This window comes from Odontesthes bonariensis, chromosome 14 (genome assembly GCF_027942865.1).
Source record: "Odontesthes bonariensis isolate fOdoBon6 chromosome 14, fOdoBon6.hap1, whole genome shotgun sequence".
NCBI lineage: Eukaryota > Metazoa > Chordata > Actinopteri > Atheriniformes > Atherinopsidae > Odontesthes > Odontesthes bonariensis.
The window spans coordinates 20,196,537-20,219,377 of NC_134519.1; the positions used below are offsets into that span (position 1 = coordinate 20,196,537).

Sequence of the window (22,841 nt, forward strand, 5' to 3'; positions counted from 1 at the left end):
ACTATTACAAATACATTTCTATCCTACATCATTTCTATCTATGCAATCCTTAGGTCATTAAAGCTTTCAGAACAAGTTTGATTTTCAGAGTTTTTTTTTAGCATCAGTCAAATGCCTTTTAAGTATTGCTTGACTTTGCTCACAGCCACTGTGGACAAATTACATCATCCAATATTACCTCTGACAACCTGATTCACTTTGTTTTCCAGCACTGAGCCTTCTACGGCAAACAACAGAAACAATGCAGGTTTTATAGAATCCAGAAAACTACTGTTCTCCTTCTTGATATGTTCCCAGATAGGTATCAAACTGGCCCACTCTCATACTGAAATTCATCTGACGACTCCACAGTTATCAAAGCATCTGGTAAAACCGTTTTACCAGCTGTTGCCTGGTTCTTTGTTACCTGCTTTTTGTGAGAGATTAAATTGACCATGTATTTTTCTTTGTTGTTTTCTTCTCATTGCTGAAGACATGAGAGGGATTAAAATTAAATAAAAAAACAACCACAATGCTTGACGGTGCCATTTTTATTGCCAAAATCTCCAGCGGATAGCCCAGATTAACAAAATGTATTGGGCTCAATTTGCAAGCTCAGTCGTCATGATGATTTTTGTTGTTTCATGGATTTCAAAAACATATAAGGAAAATGCAGACTTGATGTGAAAAGATAGGCCTTTATTCTGTAACTGCTAGAGAAAGCTGCCAAAAGTAGTTCCCTATACTGCTGGGAACCCACTGTTCCTTTTTGACAAGCCAAATCTTGAGATGTCAGTGGCATACTGCAGGAGACAGTAGTCAGTCTGCTTTATAACCTGAGTGTCATCTTGTACCTTTAACACACACATCTGACGATGTGTGTCCGGTAATCTACAGTATTTTGTCTCCCACATACTGTACATTCACAGTGCTATCGTTCTATACTTCCAGGTCTAGGTCATCCTATCCCATCCCTTTAATTATGCACACATTGAAGGCCCCCCATCTGAGGTTTGGGTCCAGGTGATGGTGCTCCTTGGCGTTTATTGTTTATTGGCTTCTACTGGGTGAAGAACTTGACATCAGCCTCTGGATTTTCTGCCAAGATGTTTTTCTATTTTTCATTTTCATTTTTTTCTCTCTCGTACATTTTCTAAACCTGCCAGCATTCATCTTCTGTCATTACTGAACTGTTAGGACTACATGGTAAGTATTATATGACATTTTATTATAATAACTGGAATGAATAGCTCTAACCCTACTAATGAATTCAAATAAAATGTACATGTTTCGATTATATGGAACACATATCTAGTAAGAGAGTGACATGGTATTGTCTTCCAAACTTTTTCAGTTTCTAGCCCTTGGCTATGTGAAGCTTTTCAGCTATAAAAATAACTCATATAAAAACATTGTCATTTTCTATAGAGATTAGTTTCAAACAGATCAGTCTATTGAATCTTTTCTTAACTGAGAAACACTCATTGAGAATCTCCTGAGGAGGAGTGAACACATTTCCTGTGACTTTGTAAGTAAGCAAAAAACCTCAGTTACAGGCGATTGAACTGGTTTATGACAACAACTGTTGTGAGTAACATAGTGATGCATCTTGACAAAACTTTCACAGATATGACTGAAAAGGTGTCCACTTCTTATGCTGTGCTATGCTGTTACATATTAAAAATAGTGATTGCTTGTCTGATATTTAGGCTATTGAATCTTATGAAGTTTGTGAAAAAATGTCATGATTCAGTAAGACTGTCGTTAGCAGATAGCAGATATCATGTCTCTGCAAACTCTAACATACTTTCTCCAGCACTCTGTGGGGGCTACTCTACATTCACTGTCCGGGATCAAGTTTCACCACTTCTTGTTTTAGTCCAAAGTACCATTCACTGCTGCCTGTATGTTTACATTAGCTCAACGTGTGTGTGTGTGTGTGCGCACCATTAGGGGGTCTCCGTCTCTTAGCAGATTGCCTTGGAGCCATTCACTGCTGTGTAATCTGTGTCACATTTCTGCACCAGTGGGGTCCTATTTTCTATGTTCTATGAGTCTGTCTCTTTGTTCATTTCATTTTCAGAAAGAGGAGCTCCTGCTCCATTTTACCACCAGTGTGAAAGAGCAGCATCAACATGGAGAACAAGGTGACCAATCAAGAGTATAGGGACTGAAAAAATATTATCATTTTTTATCTCAGAGCAGGGGTTCACAAACATGTACAGAAAACTTTTTTTCTGAGCAAACATGTTAGCTCATCAAACACAGGTGTATCTAAATAAGTCTCTAAGTGCTACAGCGTGACAAAAAACTGCTGAAAAGATGACATTGAAAAAAATACTTCAATGACTGAAGTGTAACCAAAGCAATCAGCTTTCAAGAAAATCATTTGTCACACTAGAAGCTATCCCCGCTGTTATCAAGGCAGCAAAACAAATAATTGGATTGTTGAGTCTTCCCCGAGTGAGAGGGAAAACATTATTTTGATTTGGGTGAGCTGTTCTTTAAGGGATTGCTCACTCCTGCCATATGTTTGTTCCCAGCAGCCAGTGAAGGAAGTGCTTCCCCTGCCTCGTCACCCCACCCCACTTCCTGTGACCTCGTCTTCGTCTTTGACCCCTGCCACCTCCTCAAAAAAACAAACCACAGGCTCTATCCAGCAGATTCAGGTAGCCTCCTCAGGTGAGCAATTTATAAAACAATTTGGAACACATTTATTATGCAGATGTTAACATACCTGTTGGCAGAGGTTATTGAGATTAATCAGTGTATGTGACAGCATAATAAATGAACAAATGTTTTTTTTAAAACCTCAGTGTTTGATCTTTTACCTTTGGTATTTTCGCAGTGGTGTCATCCTTCAATCACCTGAGGCCTCCAGAGAGGGACCTCACACCGATGTCTCAAATGAAGGCTATTAAGTCACTGAGGCATGCTGGCTTCACTGCAGTCTTCACTGGGCAAACAGTGAGTTGGCTGGTACAGCTTTCAAGTCAAGCATTACACCTGCACAGAGTTAAAAACGCTCACAAAAAAGATGACTGCTATATCTTCCAGGATCAGTTGGGAGTAATTACTACTTAGTACCGCTAAGATACAGACTAATTCCAATCAAAGGCTTTTTTATGCCTTTAATGGACAGGACAGTTGAAGAGAGACAGGAAGCAAGGAGCAAAGAGAGGGGGAATGACATGCAGCAAAGGGCCGTCCGATTCGGGATTCGAACCGGTGCCAGCTGCAGCGAGGACTGTAGCCTCTGTACATGGGGCGCCTGCACAACCTGCACAGACGCCACTGACCACCCCAGCCAAGCATAGTTTTATTCAGTCTTCAGTTAAGAAATTCATAGCTTTGCATACTGCCGGCTGCTTAATGATAGTTATGAAGTGGTGGTGGCTACAAAGAGGGGTTCCAGTTTGATTCTATTTATTTACTGGCTCTCACGTGGAACCAAAAGGCTTCCGTGAAAAAAAAAAAGATTGTAAGTGTAAGATCACTTCTTCCAAGGAGTCCTGAAAAAAAAAGTAGACTTTAGTATAATACATATAATGACACATGGGGTGAAAAAAAAAAACAGGGTCATGCCAATTAAATCTAACAAAGAGCAATCATTTCTTTAAAGGCAGTTCTTTAAACATCCTAAAAGGTATTTAAAGAAGGGAATAATTGTGTGATCTAAATTTGATGCTCGTACATAATTTCCAATTATTTTCCTACTTTCCTTACATTTCTTCTCATTTCATAATATATAAAATGACTTTAAAGGTTAACAGTTCTGGACTGACAGAGTCATGCTGTTGTAATACATCCAGAATGTCATTTTGCTTTGTGATGTATAAGAAGATATATAAGAAAGGCCTTCAGAGAATAGATTTAGGTGTATTTTATGAAAATGATTATATCTAAGCAAATGTGTCTCTGTCTCACATTGATAAACGCTGACAGCGGCTTGACAGCGACGAGGTACTGGAGGAGTTACCAATTGTCGATGTGATCCTGGCTGACATCGACTCTCTAGTACCCACCCACGATGAAACGGGCCGCCCCATAGCAGAATGGAAACGACAGGTGATGGTGCGTCAGCTGCAGGTCAGGATTCAGGATGAGGAGGAGCAGAGGAGACAGGTACTCTTCGCTGTGAGACTGTGTAAAATGCAAAACCATCCCTTAAACTAAAATAACCTCTTTGTTTGGTGATATCTCTTACGGTCTCTAACAGGATATGGTGAATGTGCCAGTGGATGGCTGGAAGTACTCCCAGGCCCACAATGCTGTCTTGGGGCCCTTTGGTGAGCTCCTAACAGAGGAGGACCTGGTTTATCTACAGCAGCAGATTGAGTCTGTTTCCCTGCAGAAACGCTGCCAGGCCTACGAGCTAGAGCTGACCAGGCTGACGGAGGAGCTCAGGGCAATTTTACCAGATCCAATAGTCAACATTTCTGTGAACAAAGAGGTCCTACAACAGATGGACTCTGAGGAGAAAATGCACCTGACCCTGCCTGTCTGGTGTAATCGTGTCTCTGAGATTGTTCGGAGCATGTCTCTGCTGGTGGCTAATCTGACTCAAACAGCAGAAAGAGAGGGTGAGTGGATGATGGTGGAAGGCATGGTGGAGGGGATGAAGGGATTGCAGGAAATTAGAAATAGTTCAGGAAACGATCTAAACCAGGGGGTTATTCACCAGGACCCAGAGATGATGCAAAAACCTGCAGAGACCTCCAATGGATGTAGAATACCGCACATTGGGATGGCATCTGCTTTTAGCCATCGTTTGGAGAGCAACAGCTGCAGCAGAGCACGAAGGGAGAGGATTGAGAGGGAGATCCAGCAATCTGGAGTGTCAGTAAGAATCCTCAGGTCCAACTTTGAGGGTCAGATTGGTGGAATATATCCCTTTGCTGGAGTTATACAAGGAGACCAAGGCTTGAAGGGCCAGTATGGGGTTAGAGCTTCAAAAAACCATGATGTTAACACAAATATCAGCCATGATCCCTCTGAAGGACGCGCCCCTGTAATGGAGACTACTAGTTTAAGAAAAGAGCGAATAGTTGTGCTGTTTCTTAGCCACTGGAAAAAGTCTGCATATGCTATATCAGTGAGGGCGGCGAGGCAGAGACAGGGACAGCTTGCGGCATCAGTGAAAGTGGCAGCAGAACAGCCTCAGCAGAAAATCACCTCCCTGTTTCAGTTCTGTCAACAACGAGGGGCTGTGGACAAAATGCTGAACTCCTGGAGGAATAAACTCGAGCTAGAAGATGCTCAGAAGTCATGTTTGTTCTCACCCTGTGACGTCTCACATAGTCCACCACCTCAGGCAACTTACTCCCCGGAGCAATTCCTGCCAGACGTGGACGGTATGGCAATGAGCCACGACAGTTTGACCCTTGACCTGTTTATGCTCGGTTACTTCCACATCTTAGAACAAAAGCTGTCGCCTGAGGAGAGGAAGATGAGGCATCTTCTTTGCTTCGAAGTTTTTGACCACGTCGGTTGCTTTCCCTGGGAGAAGGTTCGAGATTTCCACAAGGCTGTTCTCCAGGAAATCCAATCAGGGAGGCGAGAGTGGAGTGATGGCTTTGAAGACCTTAAAGTTCACTTCTTTGGTGAGTCAAGACCATGCCGCTGCCCATCGTCATCATTAGTGCCAGGCTCCAAATCTGTGCCCAAGGTTATAGTACAACATGCTCCAGATGAGAGTGGCAGTGACACAGACTTTGGCTGTTTCAACAATGAAGATATTTGCAAATATATTGACCGCAGCTTTGCTTTTTGGAAAGAGAAGGAGGCAGAGCTTTTTGATTTTGAACACTGATCTTAAATCTGATGTTTTTGCAATGTAAAATGATGCTGGTGTGGTGATTTTGTGAACCTGATGGGCACTGAATAAAACATTGTTGAGAATGCATCACGGATGTACTGTCAATGGAAATGTATATGGTAATTAGACTCGGTTCTTCTGCACAAACTCACTCCATCTAGAATCTTCTGCAAACAGAAAATGGTGTCATTTTAAATTGCCATCAGCCATGTTTGTAAAATGAAAGCAGGGCTGAAGAAAACATGAAATGTATTTCCATTCTCATTTATTGTCAGCATTCACTTACGTCTAAAAATGTTTTTTTTCATTTCAGAGTTGATGTTCTGAGCATATTTTTATCCAGCATGTACAGTAAAAACAGCGCTACAACATCTTCTGTGGCTCTGTTGAAGGAGTTTTTCTCAAATGAGCTACAAACTTGGATGTGTGGGGTTTGACGGATAGGCAGGAATCTAATGACGGATACTACTTAACTGCATTATGTTGCATCAAGTAGAAACTCTCAGCCATATAAGGGAGTAACGCTCAGAGTTTCTTTGCCTCTGATATATCGGCTTTGAACATTCTTTTTTTTCTTTTTTTTCTTTGCCTTTCTGTAACTTTCTAAAGTTGTTAAAGTGAGATAATAAGTTGGTGGAATGGAAATGCTCATGCACATACATTCTCCATGCATATATTTTCACAAATGTAAAAAAAGTCCAAACCTTGACCTTTTTTTCTGTTAAGTATTTTTTTATATATAAAATGACCAATAATTTCTGGCTTCAGTTTTAATGAATTATTTATGACACATTTTTTTTTCATTTTTCAAATGAAAAGATTCTTCCCACTAAAGATGTTTAAGGACTATTATGATCTCAGAAGACTCCATCTGTAAAACAAATAAAGAAGGAGGGTAAATTATTTAAAAGTAGTGTGCAGTCAAACTATTTTTTCCCTTTTTTTGTACCTTAAAGTAACATTCACGCGTGTTGATCATATCTTGAGGCATAAAACATTATAGTTTAGCTTTAGGACGAATAGAAAGGTGAAGAATTTAAGTAGGTGAGGTCGCGCAGGCGCACAAGCTCCCTAAATTGACAGGAGGACGCTGAGCTGCATTCCCATCATTCTGTGAGAAGAGGAGGATCCCTCTGCGCATCTACAACGGAGAAAGAGACGCCGAGCTATAAGAACATAGAAAATAATCCAAGTTGAGCCCTTTATCTGCCACCATGTCAGCTGGAGGAGATTTGGGGAACCCCCTGAGGAAATTTAAACTCGTATTTTTGGGAGAGCAGAGCGGTGAGTCAGTCCTCGGGGAGGTTTGGGTCATCTTCATCAAACATGCGTATATGTTGAGGGCCATGTATATAATCCGTTTTGATTGTGGTGTTAATGCCAATCCAGATGAATTGCTAGGCTGGCTTTGGTGTATGTGACGCCCATGTACCTCCTGGCACCATCTGTAGCAGAATGAAATTTGATTAAGCGAGGTGGAAAAAAGAGAGAAAGAAAAAACCCGCATACACATAAATTAAACCTCTGAATGTACCATGACCATAAGTACTAACTTTAACGAACAGGCTATCTTTCAGGATTATTTTTCTGTCGCAAAAATATCACAATTCGCATAATATCAGGCGAAATTAAGGTGGATGTTTTGATGTACTGCAGTGACCGTCAAATATGACCAACCTTTTCCAGAACCGGTTTATTTGATTTACATAGTTTAGTTCTCGTTTTTTGTATCTTTCATTCTATTAAGTGATTGCGTTTAACATTTCTCCCACCAGTCTTTCTTCGTTTTTTCATTTTCTTTTTTTTTTTAGAGAGAGAGAATAACAAAACAGTCCCCCATGTGTCAGTTCGGGACACACCCTAGGCTGGCGATGTCTGTAGCATCTCCAAACCACGCAGTCTCTTGCTCAGTCATAAATTATCAAATAAAAACGGTTGGACAGCCCCACAACATTATACTATGTATTCAATAATCCATCTATTCGAGGTGGGAATGGTTTGATGTGATGGCACAAATTCAGAAGGAGCCAATCGATAATGCTTTAGCGCCATAAAGCTACCTGAATACGTGTTTAGATTACACACTCAGTGGCATGAAAAGCAACACTGAAGAACAGTATATACGTAATTAGGCCTATTATGACCGCATCTAGTCTGGTCTTGCATTGTGATGCTTCCGTGTGTGTGTGTGTGTGTGTGCCGCATGTCTATGAGATGACAATATGTCGACTAAAAACCCCACTGTGTGTTTGTGTGACCTGCACTGCAATGTTGCTGTCCATGGTGCTGAAGCAAGGCCTGGCGTGGCCACTGCCCATTGCTGACTTCAGAACTACTGTCGTCTGCACAGAGAACTCTGCATGAAGGCAGGGGCCTGCTTGAAAAGTCCTGTCCTCCTCCACTCATGTGAGGGTCTGATGTAAAATGGTGCCAAAGATGGTGCTTGGATTGATGTAAATAAAGATGGAGATCACTGGGCTCCACTTGATCCACTCAGAAGACTCCATCCGGGCTTAAAACTTCTGCTAAGGATCTCAAACCTTCAAGTGTCTTACACTCGTCAAGCGAGGAGTCGTTGTCATGCATATTCTTTGTGACTATAGGAAATTTATGAACATACTATGTGTTTCTATCTCAGTGTTCTTTCACAGACTGAATCATACTCTCAATAATGAAAGACAATCAATAAACATGGCTTATTCTATTCATATTGTTCATGTTTATTTGTATAAGGACAACTAGAGTAAGAAAAAACAAACAAGAAAATGCTCACAAATAAACACAATACATAAACACTAAATGAATGATAGATCACAAAATTAAACTGTTAAGTATTCTCAGGATGGTATTTTTACAGTTTACTTGTTTAATTACAAATTTAATATCATTTGGGACTTGACTGACTGAATATTCAATAACTGAAACATCATTAGTTACAGCCCCCAGACGTAATAATATTTAAACTCAGTTTTCATTATTGACATGGTATGTCATGATTAATTTATTTTATGTTGCTTTGGACCTTTACACAGTGTTTTGGCAGTATGGTACAGGGAGTTTAGGTTAGTTACTATATCATCTTTATAAGGATGAACAATGTTTTTCTGAAAATGTAGTATTTTAATTTCTACAGGCATACTTTGCTATGACATTTACTTAGGATAAGGAGATGAATGACATTATTAGTAAAATTGTGTCTATATTTTTTTGCAGAATTAACAGGTCTTCACTCCTTTCTGTTATCTCTCTGTGGATAATTTCCTTCCTTTGTTTTGTTTCTTTAGCTTTAATTAATTTGATAGCGACCATTACAGTGGCTGCAGATCAATATTGCATTCAGTGTTCTTGATATTCATTAGCTGTTATTTTGTCAAGGAAACCCATTTCATATCAATATGTCTATAGAAATAGCTTCACGATGCGTTTGGGAAATCTTAATCATGTCAGCTAACAAAACAAACTTCTGTGTGCTCTGTTTCAGTGGGGAAAACATCTCTCATCACTAGATTCATGTATGACAGTTTTGACAACACGTATCAGGTAAAACTCATGTGCACTTGTTAGAAAGCATTGAATGGTGATAGATCTGGCCAGTAACTACTTAAGAATCTATAATGGGACTTGTCTCCTGATGGGGATAATGGCACTCAATAATGAGACAGATTAACAATTAAATGATATTACAAAAAGTACCTTTTGGTCCAACAAACATCTGCCTAGGTAATTAAAGTTGTTTGAATTATATCCTAATTTGAATGTTGTAAATGATCCATGGATTATCAAAAAATTGTGTAATAGTAATTTTATTTTCTTGGATAAGACCAATGAGATTACATTCTCTGATTGTACCCTAAGGGCTGTACAAATTAAATTAGTAGTTAGTCTGATGATTGGTTTCCTTCTTTCTTCATTTTATTTTTTAAATTATTTGCTCTTATTCACAACAATCAATCTGCTGGGAACAATGTAATGTGTAAAGATACAATTAAGTTTTAATCTCTGGATCTTACTGATTATACTTCCTGTCCTGATCTTTCTTTTCATACAGGCGACCATCGGAATTGACTTCCTATCAAAGACCATGTACTTGGAAGATCGGACAGTAGGACACCTTGATTGTTGTTGAAACTTTGCACATAGAATCATACCTTGAGATTAATTAATGTACTTACAGGGTTTTGTTGTGGCAACATCTTTAAATGTCTCAGTTTCCTCTCTGTTTTGACGAATCCTTGATTTGATTTGCTTAATTACTGCTCTTCACACATAAACTTGATTATCCCAAGATTCATTTCTAGTTGTAATAGCTTTTGGTGTATTGACTTTTCTCACCCTAGGCTCACCCCTGGATCATCTTCTTTAGCTAGTATTAATGCTATTTCTGTGGCAGGATAGTATCCTCTGGCACCCTGCGTATGAGCTGATAATAGCTTATCCCCTTGCACAAAGCCTCTACATCTGTATAGTTTGTGTGTGGTGTGACAGTCAACGTGGAAACAGCTGCTGCAGGTGTGTTTTTACTGTGTGTGTGCACATGCAGGTAAGGCTGCAGCTGTGGGATACAGCTGGACAGGAGCGCTTCAGGAGTCTCATTCCGAGCTACATAAGGGACTCTACAGTGGCTGTGGTTGTCTATGACATTACAAGTGAGCAACAACCCACTTACTGCGTCTCGTTACTACATCCATATGTAAATATGTATGAATATGTGAGTTTTTAATTCCACTGAAACTGGATGCAAAATGATGCTCTTGTCTCTACAGATGTGAATTCATTCCAACAGACCTGCAAATGGATTGATGATGTCAGGACAGAGAGAGGAAGTGATGTCATTATCATGCTAGTTGGCAACAAGACAGACCTTGAAGAGAAGAGGTAACTATGCATGTCCATAATTAACTTTAACATTTAGAGAGTTGGAATTATTTGGGGAAATGAACAGGAAGTCGTTGGAAGCAACACGTCATTGCTAAATTAATCCGCCCAAGATGTTGAGTCTGGCCTGATTTTCCTGCAGGCAAATCACAATCGAAGAAGGAGAGCAGAGAGCCAAAGAGCTTAACGTCATGTTCATCGAGACCAGTGCCAAGACAGGCTGCAACGTCAAACAGGTGATTTCTGCAGTTTCACAATATTTCAGAGCATTTTCGTCATCGCTTGATGGCAGATTCACTGCTGTTCCTGTGTCCCTTTGAGGTGATCGGGCCACTAGTGTGGAGGAATATGATTCATATGAGTAAATATGTGCAACACTGATATCCAAATCTGGTGTATATCAAATCTCAGTCTTCCTATAAGTGCATACAAAAGAAAGGAAGGGGTTGCTTACACATGGGGAAATTGCAAGCTCCCAAAAATCAATATTGAAATATAATGCAGAAAAAAGTACAGCAGAAGATATTTCTATTTCATGTCACATTATAATTATAATTACAATGGTTCTGATGTTGATGTAAAATGGCACAGCTCAATCAAGTAATAATCTAATAATAAAATGTAATTATTTAACAGCAAAATGTGCACTGCACACACTTGTAATAAAGCATTTTTACATTGTACAGTGTGGTATTGCCACATTAGTTGGGGGATATAACTGAAGCCTGGCCAAAATCCATCCGAATTTAAAAGTATAAGATTGAGCAAGCTTCACATAGCAATAGAAGATCATAGTATTCATCATCTCAAAATCATTTACTGTTTACTTCAATATTCTGAACTCTATACAGGACTTGTAACACACATGTTTACACATTTCACACTTCTGCTAATCTCCCTTTTTCCACCGCCTTTATATTTTCCACCTTATCTCTCCATCCTCTCTTCTTCTCTCTGTCCTTCTCGTAGCTGTTTCGTCGAGTTGCTGCCGCCCTACCTGGAATGGAAAGCTTGGACGACGCAAATCCTGAAGGCAGTATCCTTTATAGCCACCATGACTCACGGTGCCGAGAGCCAAGCGGCCACAAATTTAGCATCTTGTTTTTAAATCTCTTAGCAGTTGTTGGCAGGAGTACAGAGAGCCTACTGTCTCCAGAGGCAGCAGCCATTTAACCATTTATACTTAAGAGGGAAGAAATACTCAGGGCCAGGAGAATACAGTGGGTGCAAATGTAGAGCACCGCATAGTGGCTGTCATTGAAATAACAGCTGGAGGAATTAATAAATGAATTTTTTATTTCTTTTCTCCTTTACTCTTAAAGCTATTTTACCTACCTTACCAGTTAACATTTGACTTCAATTTACAACCTACAGACTACAGAAGAAAATAGGGAGAAACGAGCATCTACTTAAAGATTAGGGCTTAACTTGATGGCTTTATGACTGTAATGTATTGTTTTATAATTATGATAAAACACTGAAGAAGATCCATGTAATTTTTTAATTCAAAACTTTGGTCAAACAGGAAATCCTTTTGTTGTTCTGTCGAATGATAAGAATTTTAATTAGGAACTCTTTAGAGATCTTGGGGAATAGGACTGCATTCCTATTCATTTATGGGATGTTACACGTATTATGAAAAATTTCACTGTGACTTGTGGACTCCTAATTTTGGTCGTCATTTAATTTCTTCAACTGTGTGGTTTTTCCTTAACTCGACAATCCCCAGTGATCGACATCAAGCTGGACAAACCAGCAGAGCCCACTGTCCCTGAGGGTGGGTGCTCATGTTAATGCAGAGCTGCGTTTGGACAGTTCCCTTCACACCATAGGCTTGTTGTGTTGCTTACTACTGGTTAGCTTCCAGTTGACTTCTCCAATTGGATACAGGATCGTGAGCCTTGTATCTGATTGGACAAATCAAATGTTATCTTTCAGTCTTGTTCAGTTGTAAGATATTGTATACTTTGTCAATATGTAAGTGACTGGAGGAGAAAAAGGGACGAAAAATTGTTGCAAAGAAAATGAACAAAAAACTGTTTGGGGGGGGGAATTAAAAATGAGAAAACAGGACAACCAAGGAGTTCTTTTCGCTGTTATGTTTTGTATTTTTTATATATAAAAAGGGAAAGCACCAAAAATGATGCCTAAACACAGAAGGAGAAAAAGTTAGCAAGGGGGGGGGGGTCAGCCATTTTTCCAAATGGCTGAACATGTCTGAATGTCTGCAGCACGCATGCACGCTGATCTGGTCTTTGATGTTAGACCTTTGACCTGCCCTCCAGGGTCTCCATGCTCTGGTTGGAGGTTGACCATCTAAGAATGTTTTATAGCATCTCTCTATTGCATCTCATGACAAAATGTATCTCATTTGATATTCCCACAAAAATCAACTTCCAGTAGGTTCACCTAACAGTAGCTGTGAAAATGTGGCACTCTATCTCTCTATGGGTTTAACTTTTATAAAACAAACTGTACTGTGGTAAAAAAATAAATGAATAAAAGAAGTAATAAAAAGACAACTTGCTATCACAACTCCCCATACCTCCAAAGAACCTTTTCCTTATTTCCTCCCTCTATTCCTCTCTCCTTCCAGCTACCCAAACCCTTCATCCTGGTAATACACATATAACAATCCACTGTAATGCACTGCACTGTATATAATAATGTAACATGTATGTTGTGAACGTCCTTCTGTAGAAGTGGTCCTTGTTCACCAGTATGAATAATGTAATAATGTTTAATGATTAATAAATTACAGATTAAAGGGCTTCACTCTCCTAACCATCAACACTCACCTGGTAGCAAGATTGTCTACTCTGTTTTTTTCTTTTCTTTTTCGGTTCTGTTTTACTAAAGAGGCACATAGGAAATATTTATTGCTATCAACCAAGTTAAACAGAAAAGGGCAGAATTTTGTAAGATTTTACCCACGCAGGTATGACACAACATCATAAGTACCATTTTAGACAAGACAATGATTCTTTATTTTGTTGGTTGTCATTTGGAAGTGTTGTTTTTGGAGAGAAATAGATAGCCTCTTGCACAATGTGTTTACATTTGATTTATCGGTACAAATCCCTGTGTGTTGTGTTGCAACCATATAAGTTGCATCTAATGTAACAAGCATCTTAGATAACATTAACAGCTGTGCTGTAAAAGTTCCAAAACCTTTAGAATTTCTATATTTCTGCATAAATAATCAACTAAAAAAGGTCATTTGAGTGTTACATAAGTCCAAAAAGAGGATCAAGACAGTCCAAAATAGCCTAACTGAGTTTATCTTCTGTTGAAATTCAGATCGTGAATGTAGGCTTTTCAAGTGAAAGATAAATGACTGCAAGGACACAAGGTGTTCCACCAAGTAAGCTTGACCTAGACTGAGTTATTGCAGACCTCTGTAGCTTTCATAGCATGTAGATTGCAAGTGAAACAAACATGGCTCTATAGTGAAATGGCTCTAACTTATTCTAAAACATAATTAGTTTTTTTCCCCCCAGCAGTTGCTTGTTGAGCCTTGTTTGAGAATTTGTTAATGAAGAGTAAATTAGGAACAAGAACAACCAGTCTGGGAGCTTAGCAACCAACCAGTCATGCAGTCAATCTGTCACTCAGTTGATTGTTTGCCATTTTAATTTTCTCCTGCCTGTTGCAGAGTCATAATTATCACACTAAAGCTGAGTTTCCTGTGGTGAGTCAGATACTGAACACCAGATAGGTGAGGGGAAGTTGAGGTGGAAAGAACCTTTTAGAAAGAAAACTGTCATTGTGACAAATCAGGTCACTTTACTGAACTTTCCTGATGTTAGAGGACAGGTATTCCCCTGGACGGCAGCAGTTATTGCTGTTAGTCAATAAATCAAGTCCAAAGAGAACCAATTTTGAGGGGTGACCTCCCTGGGGTGCAACATGTGCCACAGTATATACACATATATTTTTTCTTAGAGAGCTATATAAATATATATACATATATATACACATGAAAGTTGTTTTTGAGATATAGAACATTTATTGGTGGCATCAATCAAACTCAGCACCTGGACTGTATTTCCCTCCCTGAGAAGGACACACCTCTTGAACTCAGAGCACTTGGTGTATGGTCTCAGGTCTGCTCAGGTCACTTTGAGCCTCATTTGCACTCACACAAGATCATGTCCAGAGTGGAGGTGCACAGAGACACAAACCTTCGGTGTCTGCTGAGAGAGCTGCGTACTGACATCGCAATGGCTGTGGATGACCCTTTCCCGCTTGTCTATGGTTTAGCAGACAAAAACATCATCACTGAGCAATTGCTGAAGGTAGGAAAGGAAAACACTTTGGAAATCTGAGTTGAGTGTGGAATAGTTTCACTTTGATTCTGAGTTTGATTTTGTTAAGGAACCCATTTTACAATGTGGGTAAACGAGGGCCTGTAATGACACTTTAATCCCATGTTTTCTCAGAAAAGAATGAACTGTAAATCAGTTTGACTTAGATTTGTCCCATTTGAAAGCAGTTAATGACATAATGTGAGGAATGCATACACTTTAATAAGAACTTTTTATAAGAATACATTTTTTTCAGACTGCAAAACTCATACACTGGACTTGTTATTTCTTAGGACACACTGGAAAAAGAGGGCACTGAGGGGATCCACAAGGCCATGTACTCCCTCCTGTCCTGGATGTTGGAGCAGAGCAGATCCACAGTTCGGTCTTTCTGGAGCAACATATCCAAAGACTACAATGTAGACAGCTACCCCAAGCTGCAGACACTGCTCACTAACCTACACTCCAGTCTGTGATATCCAATTTCCATCAAAATGTTTTATTCTGTCTTTTTAAAAAAAAACTTATATTGGGACATGTTTATCCAGACAATGAGTTTTTACATAGATGTATCGTATTTGTTTTACATAATTGCCAATTATATATGACAGGGCAGGATGCTGCAAGTTGCAAAAGTGAAAAAAGATCAGCTGGAAGTCTCAAAGCTCCAAAGAGCAAGAAGAGGAGCCACGAGGATGGAGGGACAAACTTCCAGCATTCAGAGTTTCATGCAAAGACAAGTGATGGATCAGGTCATACACCTCAGTGCTCTATTTATGTCCTCGTACAGCCAGTGCAGAAAACTCTGGTCCTTTAAGATGCATCCCACATTATTTTTAAACATGTTATATGTGTTATATCCTTTCACTTCAGGAAGCAAAGTGAAGCTCTACAGAGTAAAGACTGAAGCTCCAGCCCCGCAGCTGCCATCGGGAAACAGTAATAGTACTTTGTTTACAGTAAACTAACAATGATCAAAACTACATAAACATTTTTTTCATACAACAGACAAACCAAATTTTGTCATAGGTGTGCAAGTGGTGTCTTCTTTAATACAGAGAGGGGTACCACAGTCCTCCTCTAAGGCCTTCTCTAAAGATCTGCCAGTCAGCTTTGGAAAAAGAGAAAAGATTCAAATCAAGCAGGAGGGCATTTCAGATGGTGAGTTGTGGGACACAGTAACTAGCATCAATTTGGTTTCACAACATGGGTATTTTCTCTGGTCAATTTAAGCAAAATCACATCAAAATCACATTGTATATAGATCTAGATTCTGTATATATATCTATATTGTCTGCACCAACTACACCAAGTCAAATACCTTTCAAACAACTGTAATTCTATTTTGTCTTGTTTCTAATCATGACACATCATTATTAACATTATTATCTTTTTCTACATAAAGAGAACCTTTACATTTTGTTTTCATCAAACAGGATCTACCAGAAAATGCATAAAAGTTGCTGAACAGTTTTACTCTCGAGGTCCATCTGAGGAGACAAACGCAGCCACGTCCAAGTCTGCCAAGACCGCATTTCACCACCAGAGGGAGACGGCCACAGGCATAGTAACAGCTCAACAGCCCTTTAGTCCTAAAGGAACTGTGTTTATTGAAAGTGGGTGTTTGTTTCGGAATCATTTATGAAGAGCATGTGTTTTTGTGTGCGTGTGTGTTTGTTTAGACCCACTGCAATGATGACGAGTGTGCAATGTGTAAAGATGGAGGGGAGCTGATTTGTTGTGATGGCTGTCCTCGAGCCTTTCATCTGGCCTGCCTTAATCCTCCGCTCAATTCCATACCCAGGTGAACAAGAAGAGTTACAGGTGTACAGTTTGTTCATGCATTGGCATGTATATGTGTGTGTGTGTGTGTGTGCTCAAAGACAAAAAGCTCAAGCTTTAATTCTGGGCACATTGTTCAATGTGCAGCGGCCCCTGGCAATGTGACTGGTGCTGTGGACACAGACTGAAAAAAGAGAATTCCCCACAACCTTTACAAGTAAGTACCAGACGTATTTCACTGGGTGAAGAAATCTACACAGGCCTTAAACACTCAAAAAACACATGTTGATTTTAGTTGAGTATGTTGAGTATTCACAAACCTGCATGAATTATTATTAAATTCGAATCACATTTTTAACATTAGTGTGTGATTTATGCCTGAGCTGATGAAAGAAAGTAATCTGCCCCCTTAATATTTCCAGTAATTTGCATGTGAAAAAGGGACAATCACAAATGACAGAATTGTGACTTTAAAAGTCTTTATTTTGGTGTCTTAGTAAGCACTGTATATTCTCATACTAAACATTGTCTAAACGATTTGCATGTTCAGGCTCTTTTGACCCAGCCTCAGCAAACCAACACAAACTCCAGTAACCCAGTCACAGATGTCTCATTCCACTCTTCACTGCCATGCTCCCTCACAAGTGTCACAGCCTCTATGAATGTGTCCAGTAGCAGAAACCTGGTAAACAGTTGATGTTCTGTCCTTAAAAAAAACTTTTTCTCTTATCTCTCTTTCACCTTTTTGGTTTCTTTTTTTTTTTTTTTTCAAGTATATCTTTGCTGCTTGTCTGTGAAATAGAGTTATTTGCTACATGTACAAACTGTGTATCCAGTACTCAGGTAGAGAGCAGGTCGGCGTGACAGAAGTGTGTGGTGTGTGTCACCTCGGAGGAGGAGACCTGTCGCGCTGCCTCCAGTGTTTGGAGCATTTCCACGGACACTGCCACTTCCCCAAGTAAGACAGCAGATTGTTTCTTTCTTCAATGCAGTATTACATATTCAGACTGAGAATGATGGATTTTTAGAAGATGACAGAAGGAGGATTGTGGTGTGTACAAGTCCCACAAGCTCCTAGAAGTCTTATCATCTACACTGTGTAAAGTACACTTCTGTAAGCTCCCCCGTGTTTATGATGCTATTGATCTACTGCATGCATTTAGATTATGTGTGTATGGTGATTTTCGTCTAAGAATCTCAGCTAATGGATTGCAATCTGACCCCAACAGCTGAGTGTATAGTATGATTTATAATGTAAGTGAGGATCAATGATTTTACAAAATGATACAAGAGATTCAGAATCCTGTGATGAGTTTCTTTATTTGATGAAAATGTTCTCTTTTTTTTTATTTTTTAAATGAATGTCAACCAAAAGCACAACCTTAAGCCAATGGCCAGTGTAGTTTTACCCAACTAAAGGGGTTTGAAACCCCTCATCTGTAACTCGCGAAGTGTGTATTGATCGATGGAAACGAGATACACAGAACTGACTCACTCACAGTGTTTGCGTGTTTCCAAGAGGGAGGTCCATCTGCCTGTCCTGCTCCAGGCTGTGGGGCAGCTCCACAAACAAAGAGGCTGAGCCCAGAGGCGTGCAGGTGTGTCTCCTAACATCTACAAAAAGACACAATAAAAGCCTTTATATTCTTAATGTGCCACATTGTAACCTGCTAAATCTCTCCGCTTTCTGGTGTGTGTTTAGCATGCACCAGCAGCTCAGAACACATTCAGTTACGATCAGAGCGCCTCCATCTCTGAGCCCATTGTCCATAAAGATGAATTTGACTCAATCCTGGGAGACGTGAGTAAGACTCAGTTACATACCACAAATACAGATGTGATGTGAATATAACAATGTAGACATAAGATGGCTGCTGCTCTTCTTATGACACAGAGAGGGAATGGGTTGTCAAACAGCCTCGAGTGCAAATCAATAAATAATGGAGAGCAATGTGTCATGGTGTGGTGTGTGTTAAAGTACCTTTTGTCTGCACTGACTGTCTCTTCTGTGCTGGATTGTATTATAATTATACCTGATAGTTTCAATACTGTCTTGTTTCTGCAGCTATACTGTTACTTGAGCAGAAGTTGGTACCATTAAATAGCAGCTTATTGGACTTTATAGGGCTCAACATGGCCTGAAAATGCTGCTATTTTCTAAAAGATACTTCCCTCGAGCAGAGGGGAAGGAGGAAGTCGACAGCATCTAAAAAGGCTGTGATCATTGTGCAAGACAAGCTCAGTCACAGGCATCCAGAAACTCTGCAGCTTGGCTAAATATTAAACGCTGCAAAGATGTCAGAATAATGATCTGGCTTCCTTCCTCCCTTCATTAGATGTTATTGAGAACTTGTGGGCCTTTTTCACAAGAGGGATTTGCAGTGAGAAGAGATATTACACCTCTTTGAACAATTTAGCAGGCTGTGATTGGTGCTCTAGTCTCAATGGAAGAAGGATTGTGGCAGTAGTCGTCACTGAGCATTTCTAACTTGTTACACGTCTTCTAAATACCAAGAAAAAAACACTTAGGGGAACATTCTTTTAAAAGTATGGTTTCCAATCATTCTGAACAACAATAGTTACCTAATAAATGTGCATATTTGTTCATTCCCCTGAGAAAGAAATGAAGGAATTTTCTTGAGATTTGAGGCTAAACAACATTTTTGATGAACTTTTTCTAAAAACAAAACAATCGCCTCTGATAAAAACAGTTTCTCTAATAGTTTTTCTCTGTAATCACGCCTGGACATGGTTTTGCATGTAACTTTCTCTCTTTTCTGCCCCTTTGTTTGGCAGCAGAGCTCCATTGATGGCATCTTGCAGTGGGCCTTCCACAACACCCCTCAGCCTCTTACAGACTCTCAGGGATGCTACCAGTGACAAATGATCGAGCATGCAATATTGTAAACAGTACTAATGAAATGAATGCATAGCGAAGTAAAATGAGATGACTTTAACACAGATTCACATGAAAATGATCGCCTCTTCTTCACTGCTGAAATAAATGTCTGTTGGTGACTGGAAATGTTACTGTAATGAATCCCTTCACCGAAAGGTGCCCCGTGCTCTTTTTATCTACTATGTTGCCCTCAACTTTCAATTATGTTCATTATAACCAAGCAATTCTGTACGGGAATATTATCTTTTGTTTTTTTGTGGAACTTTATCAAATAAAAAAACAAAACAAGAACACATATTTAAGATTAGGACCATAAATCAAAGCTCTGAAAAATCTCATCAGCATGATTAGTTTATAACACAGCGTGTTTTAGTTGTTTTATAATTGAAGTGGAAGTGGACATTTGCCTGATAAGAGGTGAAGCAGGGGCTTTGGGGACACTCAGAAAAATCTAACCTGTCTTTAATGCTTGTCTGCTCTCTGCAATCTTACCTTCGTCCCAACATATCATATACGTTTTTCCAAAGTTTCTGAGTAGTTTCATAGCATTCCTGAGCAGGACTGGGGTCAGCACTGACGTGGGAGAGCTGGCAGTGGGCCACTGACATATCTTCTCAGACATTCTCAGGCCAGACTGCAATCTTACAAACAGAATCACAAAAATGTTGAAATAAAAAAAGCCTTTTTTAACTTCAAGCACTTGAAGAATTCCAGGAAACCCTGCTGAATGTTCTTGTTTTACCTGTGTCAGAAGTGTCCACCTACAGGGAAAGCAGTAGATAATGGATTAGAGATGCACCACTTTGGATATACTGTATGCCCAGTGATTGAAAAAAGTAAACACACATAAAAATGTTTTTTTTTTCTTTATGTCTCTTTGAATCTGGAGAATTCCCATTCACACGCTGCACCAGATGGTTTCAATACGATGAGGTATGCACCCTGAAAAATGCGTCTGCTTAACAGGAATTCCTTAAGGACTATATCACTTAGATGAGGAATGTTGTTTTTGTCGTGCGATTCATTCGTTTTAGTAAGACTGCCAGTTGGATGGAGCGCAAAGATTTTTCTCCCCTTGGTATTTGGTTGCCATGGCTCGCTGGTCCTACAGGTCCAAAACAGTGGATGAGAAACATGCTCTATGCAGTGTGTGTTTCCATGAATGCGCGGTTTTGTTTGTTTATCAAGTTCATTTGTGTACGATGAGGATAACAAATCTGACATGAATTTGTCTCAAATGTGGAATAAGAAATAATTTAGCACTCTCAGAGGTTTCCTGTCCAAACTGACCCTAATCTTTTTTATATATATATATATCTGATTCATGTGATCTGAAATAAAAATATGCTTACATTGTTTTAATTTCCGTGCAGTATTGTTTTTACCTTTACTATCACAAAGCTCTCTTATTCTGTAGTTGCAAGCCACAGAAGAGACCACATCGAAAAGCTGACAAAACATCCCAACAGCTTCCATTGTCTGACAGAAAAAAAAGGAAAAAATAAATACTTTCTTGCCACAAGGTGGCTCCCATCTGAGACAAATGCAGTTAAACACAGTGTACAGAGATTTCACTCTACCATGATTCTCAAGTAACCACTGCAGTTTGATAAGAGGAAGTATTTGTTTGTGCTGGTGGGGGAGTGGGAATTACCCAGATTTTATCAGAACAAAAGCAACTTTTCTACATATGTGGAAATAGATTCCACGAAGAGGCTGACAGTTTTGAGGTACATATTGTGTTCCAGATGGAAACACAGTATTGTTGACTCCACTGCACTTCATCAAAGAATCGACATTTTAAACACAAAGTATTGGCAGTTTATGATGCGTCGTTACAGATCTTCGACCCCATTTCCAAAAATGTTGGGACTCTGTGTAAGATTAAAAGTGAAAAATGTACTGAATTTTGAAAAATATATGCTCATTTTTATCTTGAGAACCATGAATATCAAATGAATGTATCTAATTCAATTTGATGTATTAATGTTACTCTTCATATGATGTGGGTTTTATCATTTTTTTCTAAAGTTGCATATTGGACCTTTTAAACCCGGCTAAAATGGTCAGGGTCAGAGTGAAGCACCCATATCTTCTTTAATGTTAATGTCATTTAAGTTTAAGATTGTGAAAACTCGTCCATTTCCTTATCACACCTCTGAAAACTGAAAACTTTTCTGAAAACTTTTGCACAACTGCTTTCGACACAGATTTGAAGACTTTTTGAAGACAGTTTTTTCAAACTGTGATAAAGTGTAGCCGTGGGAAAACATCAAATCATTTAGCATGTGTTTGGCAGCATTTGGTGCACACTTTGAAGAATGTTACCAAACAGTACTGTTTTATCTTTTGGATTCTGGCTCATAACCTTGTTTACAAAAATCTCTAATCTCTGATCTGAATAACTTTTTTATCTCACCTCACATTCCTCCATGAGTTCTGATGAGGCAGAAATATCAAGAGCATGAGTAGTATATCGTATAGGGCTTGAGTCATGGTTTTATTTTGGGCCATAGTTCTTCTTTATAGGCTGTTTTAACTTTTCAAGAAGATCAGCACATACTCACAACCTGATTCATCAGGAAAATAAGTTAATACTAAAAAAAGATGCTTTGGGTAGATTTTCTTTGCTAGACTGTTTGTTAGGTGACAGCTTCATGTTTGGAAAGTGACAGAGCAGCAGTAAAATAAAATGATAACAGCAAGGCACATATTCACAACCAGTTTTCTTTGTCAGTCAGTGTTAAGTCACATTGTTAAATTCCTTAAACACACACACAACCTGTTACCACTCTGGTTGGTCACAGGCCTGGAATTCTTGGAAAACTTTGATATTCCTACGTTTTGGGCATACTTTAGTCAAATGTTGTTGGTTTTTTTTTTCAACTTCTTAAGACTGAGGGCAACTTTCCAGTGTGTTATCCTGCTGGGCAACCTGTGGTTTGCTCTGCAGTGGTGAAACCTGAATGACATCCAGGCATAATCTTTTTTTTCCCACCATTGTTGTAGGCAGGAAATAGTCTGTGAGGGACCCTGGACTGTCTTGGCAAAACAGCAGAAAGTGCAAGTTTGAGTCACAGGTGGATCTTAACAGTACTGAAAGAAAGTTTTTAAACTTAAATGATTGTATAAAAATATGCGCACTTTGTAGATAGATGGTTTTCAGCAAAAAATGGTTCAC

The 22,841-nt window shown here is 39.3% G+C and overlaps 3 protein-coding genes across 3 annotated transcripts; all 3 read left to right on the top strand.

The window, feature by feature from the left end:
* The first annotated feature begins 2,114 nt into the window (after window positions 1-2,114).
* On the top strand, window positions 2,115-5,791 carry espnlb (espin like b). The gene is made up of 6 exons (XM_075484239.1): window positions 2,115-2,126; window positions 2,523-2,661; window positions 2,828-2,946; window positions 3,925-4,104; window positions 4,199-4,576; window positions 4,694-5,791. The coding sequence occupies exons 1-6, from the start codon at window positions 2,115-2,117 to the stop codon at window positions 5,789-5,791; spliced, it is 1,926 nt and encodes a 641-aa protein (XP_075340354.1).
* A 1,075-nt stretch (window positions 5,792-6,866) lies between these two features.
* On the top strand, window positions 6,867-13,469 carry LOC142399047 (ras-related protein Rab-6B-like). Its single transcript, XM_075483414.1, has 8 exons — window positions 6,867-7,081; window positions 9,279-9,337; window positions 9,846-9,899; window positions 10,338-10,443; window positions 10,561-10,672; window positions 10,815-10,908; window positions 11,642-11,708; window positions 12,402-13,469. Exons 1-8 carry the CDS (start codon window positions 7,012-7,014, stop codon window positions 12,464-12,466), a joined length of 627 nt encoding a protein of 208 aa, XP_075339529.1. The 5' UTR covers window positions 6,867-7,011; the 3' UTR covers window positions 12,467-13,469.
* Window positions 13,470-14,823: 1,354 nt separating this feature from the next.
* Window positions 14,824-19,653, top strand: aire (autoimmune regulator). The gene is made up of 12 exons (XM_075484240.1): window positions 14,824-14,970; window positions 15,273-15,447; window positions 15,853-15,938; window positions 16,038-16,140; window positions 16,416-16,546; window positions 16,662-16,783; window positions 16,909-16,978; window positions 17,312-17,446; window positions 17,598-17,719; window positions 18,281-18,359; window positions 18,464-18,562; window positions 19,561-19,653. The coding sequence occupies exons 1-12, from the start codon at window positions 14,824-14,826 to the stop codon at window positions 19,639-19,641; spliced, it is 1,350 nt and encodes a 449-aa protein (XP_075340355.1). The 3' UTR covers window positions 19,642-19,653.
* Window positions 19,654-22,841: the final 3,188 nt, after the last annotated feature.

Excerpts from the sequence above, each read along its gene's own strand:
- LOC142399047 (XM_075483414.1), top strand. The coding sequence starts at position 7,012 with ATGTCAGCTGGAGGAGATTTGGGGAACCCCCTGAGGAAATTTAAACTC. Across the intron at positions 10,444-10,560 it reads GGTTGTCTATGACATTACAA|ATGTGAATTCATTCCAACAG; the intron begins GTGAGCAACAAC and ends TTGTCTCTACAG. Across the intron at positions 11,709-12,401 it reads CGACGCAAATCCTGAAGGCA|TGATCGACATCAAGCTGGAC; the intron begins GTATCCTTTATA and ends GACAATCCCCAG.
- aire (XM_075484240.1), top strand. The coding sequence starts at position 14,824 with ATGTCCAGAGTGGAGGTGCACAGAGACACAAACCTTCGGTGTCTGCTG. Across the intron at positions 16,979-17,311 it reads ATTCCCCACAACCTTTACAA|GCTCTTTTGACCCAGCCTCA; the intron begins GTAAGTACCAGA and ends TTGCATGTTCAG. Across the intron at positions 17,720-18,280 it reads GGACACTGCCACTTCCCCAA|AGGGAGGTCCATCTGCCTGT; the intron begins GTAAGACAGCAG and ends CGTGTTTCCAAG.
- espnlb (XM_075484239.1), top strand. Across the intron at positions 2,947-3,924 it reads CAGTCTTCACTGGGCAAACA|CGGCTTGACAGCGACGAGGT; the intron begins GTGAGTTGGCTG and ends AAACGCTGACAG. Across the intron at positions 4,577-4,693 it reads GAGAGGGTGAGTGGATGATG|ACCTCCAATGGATGTAGAAT; the intron begins GTGGAAGGCATG and ends AAACCTGCAGAG.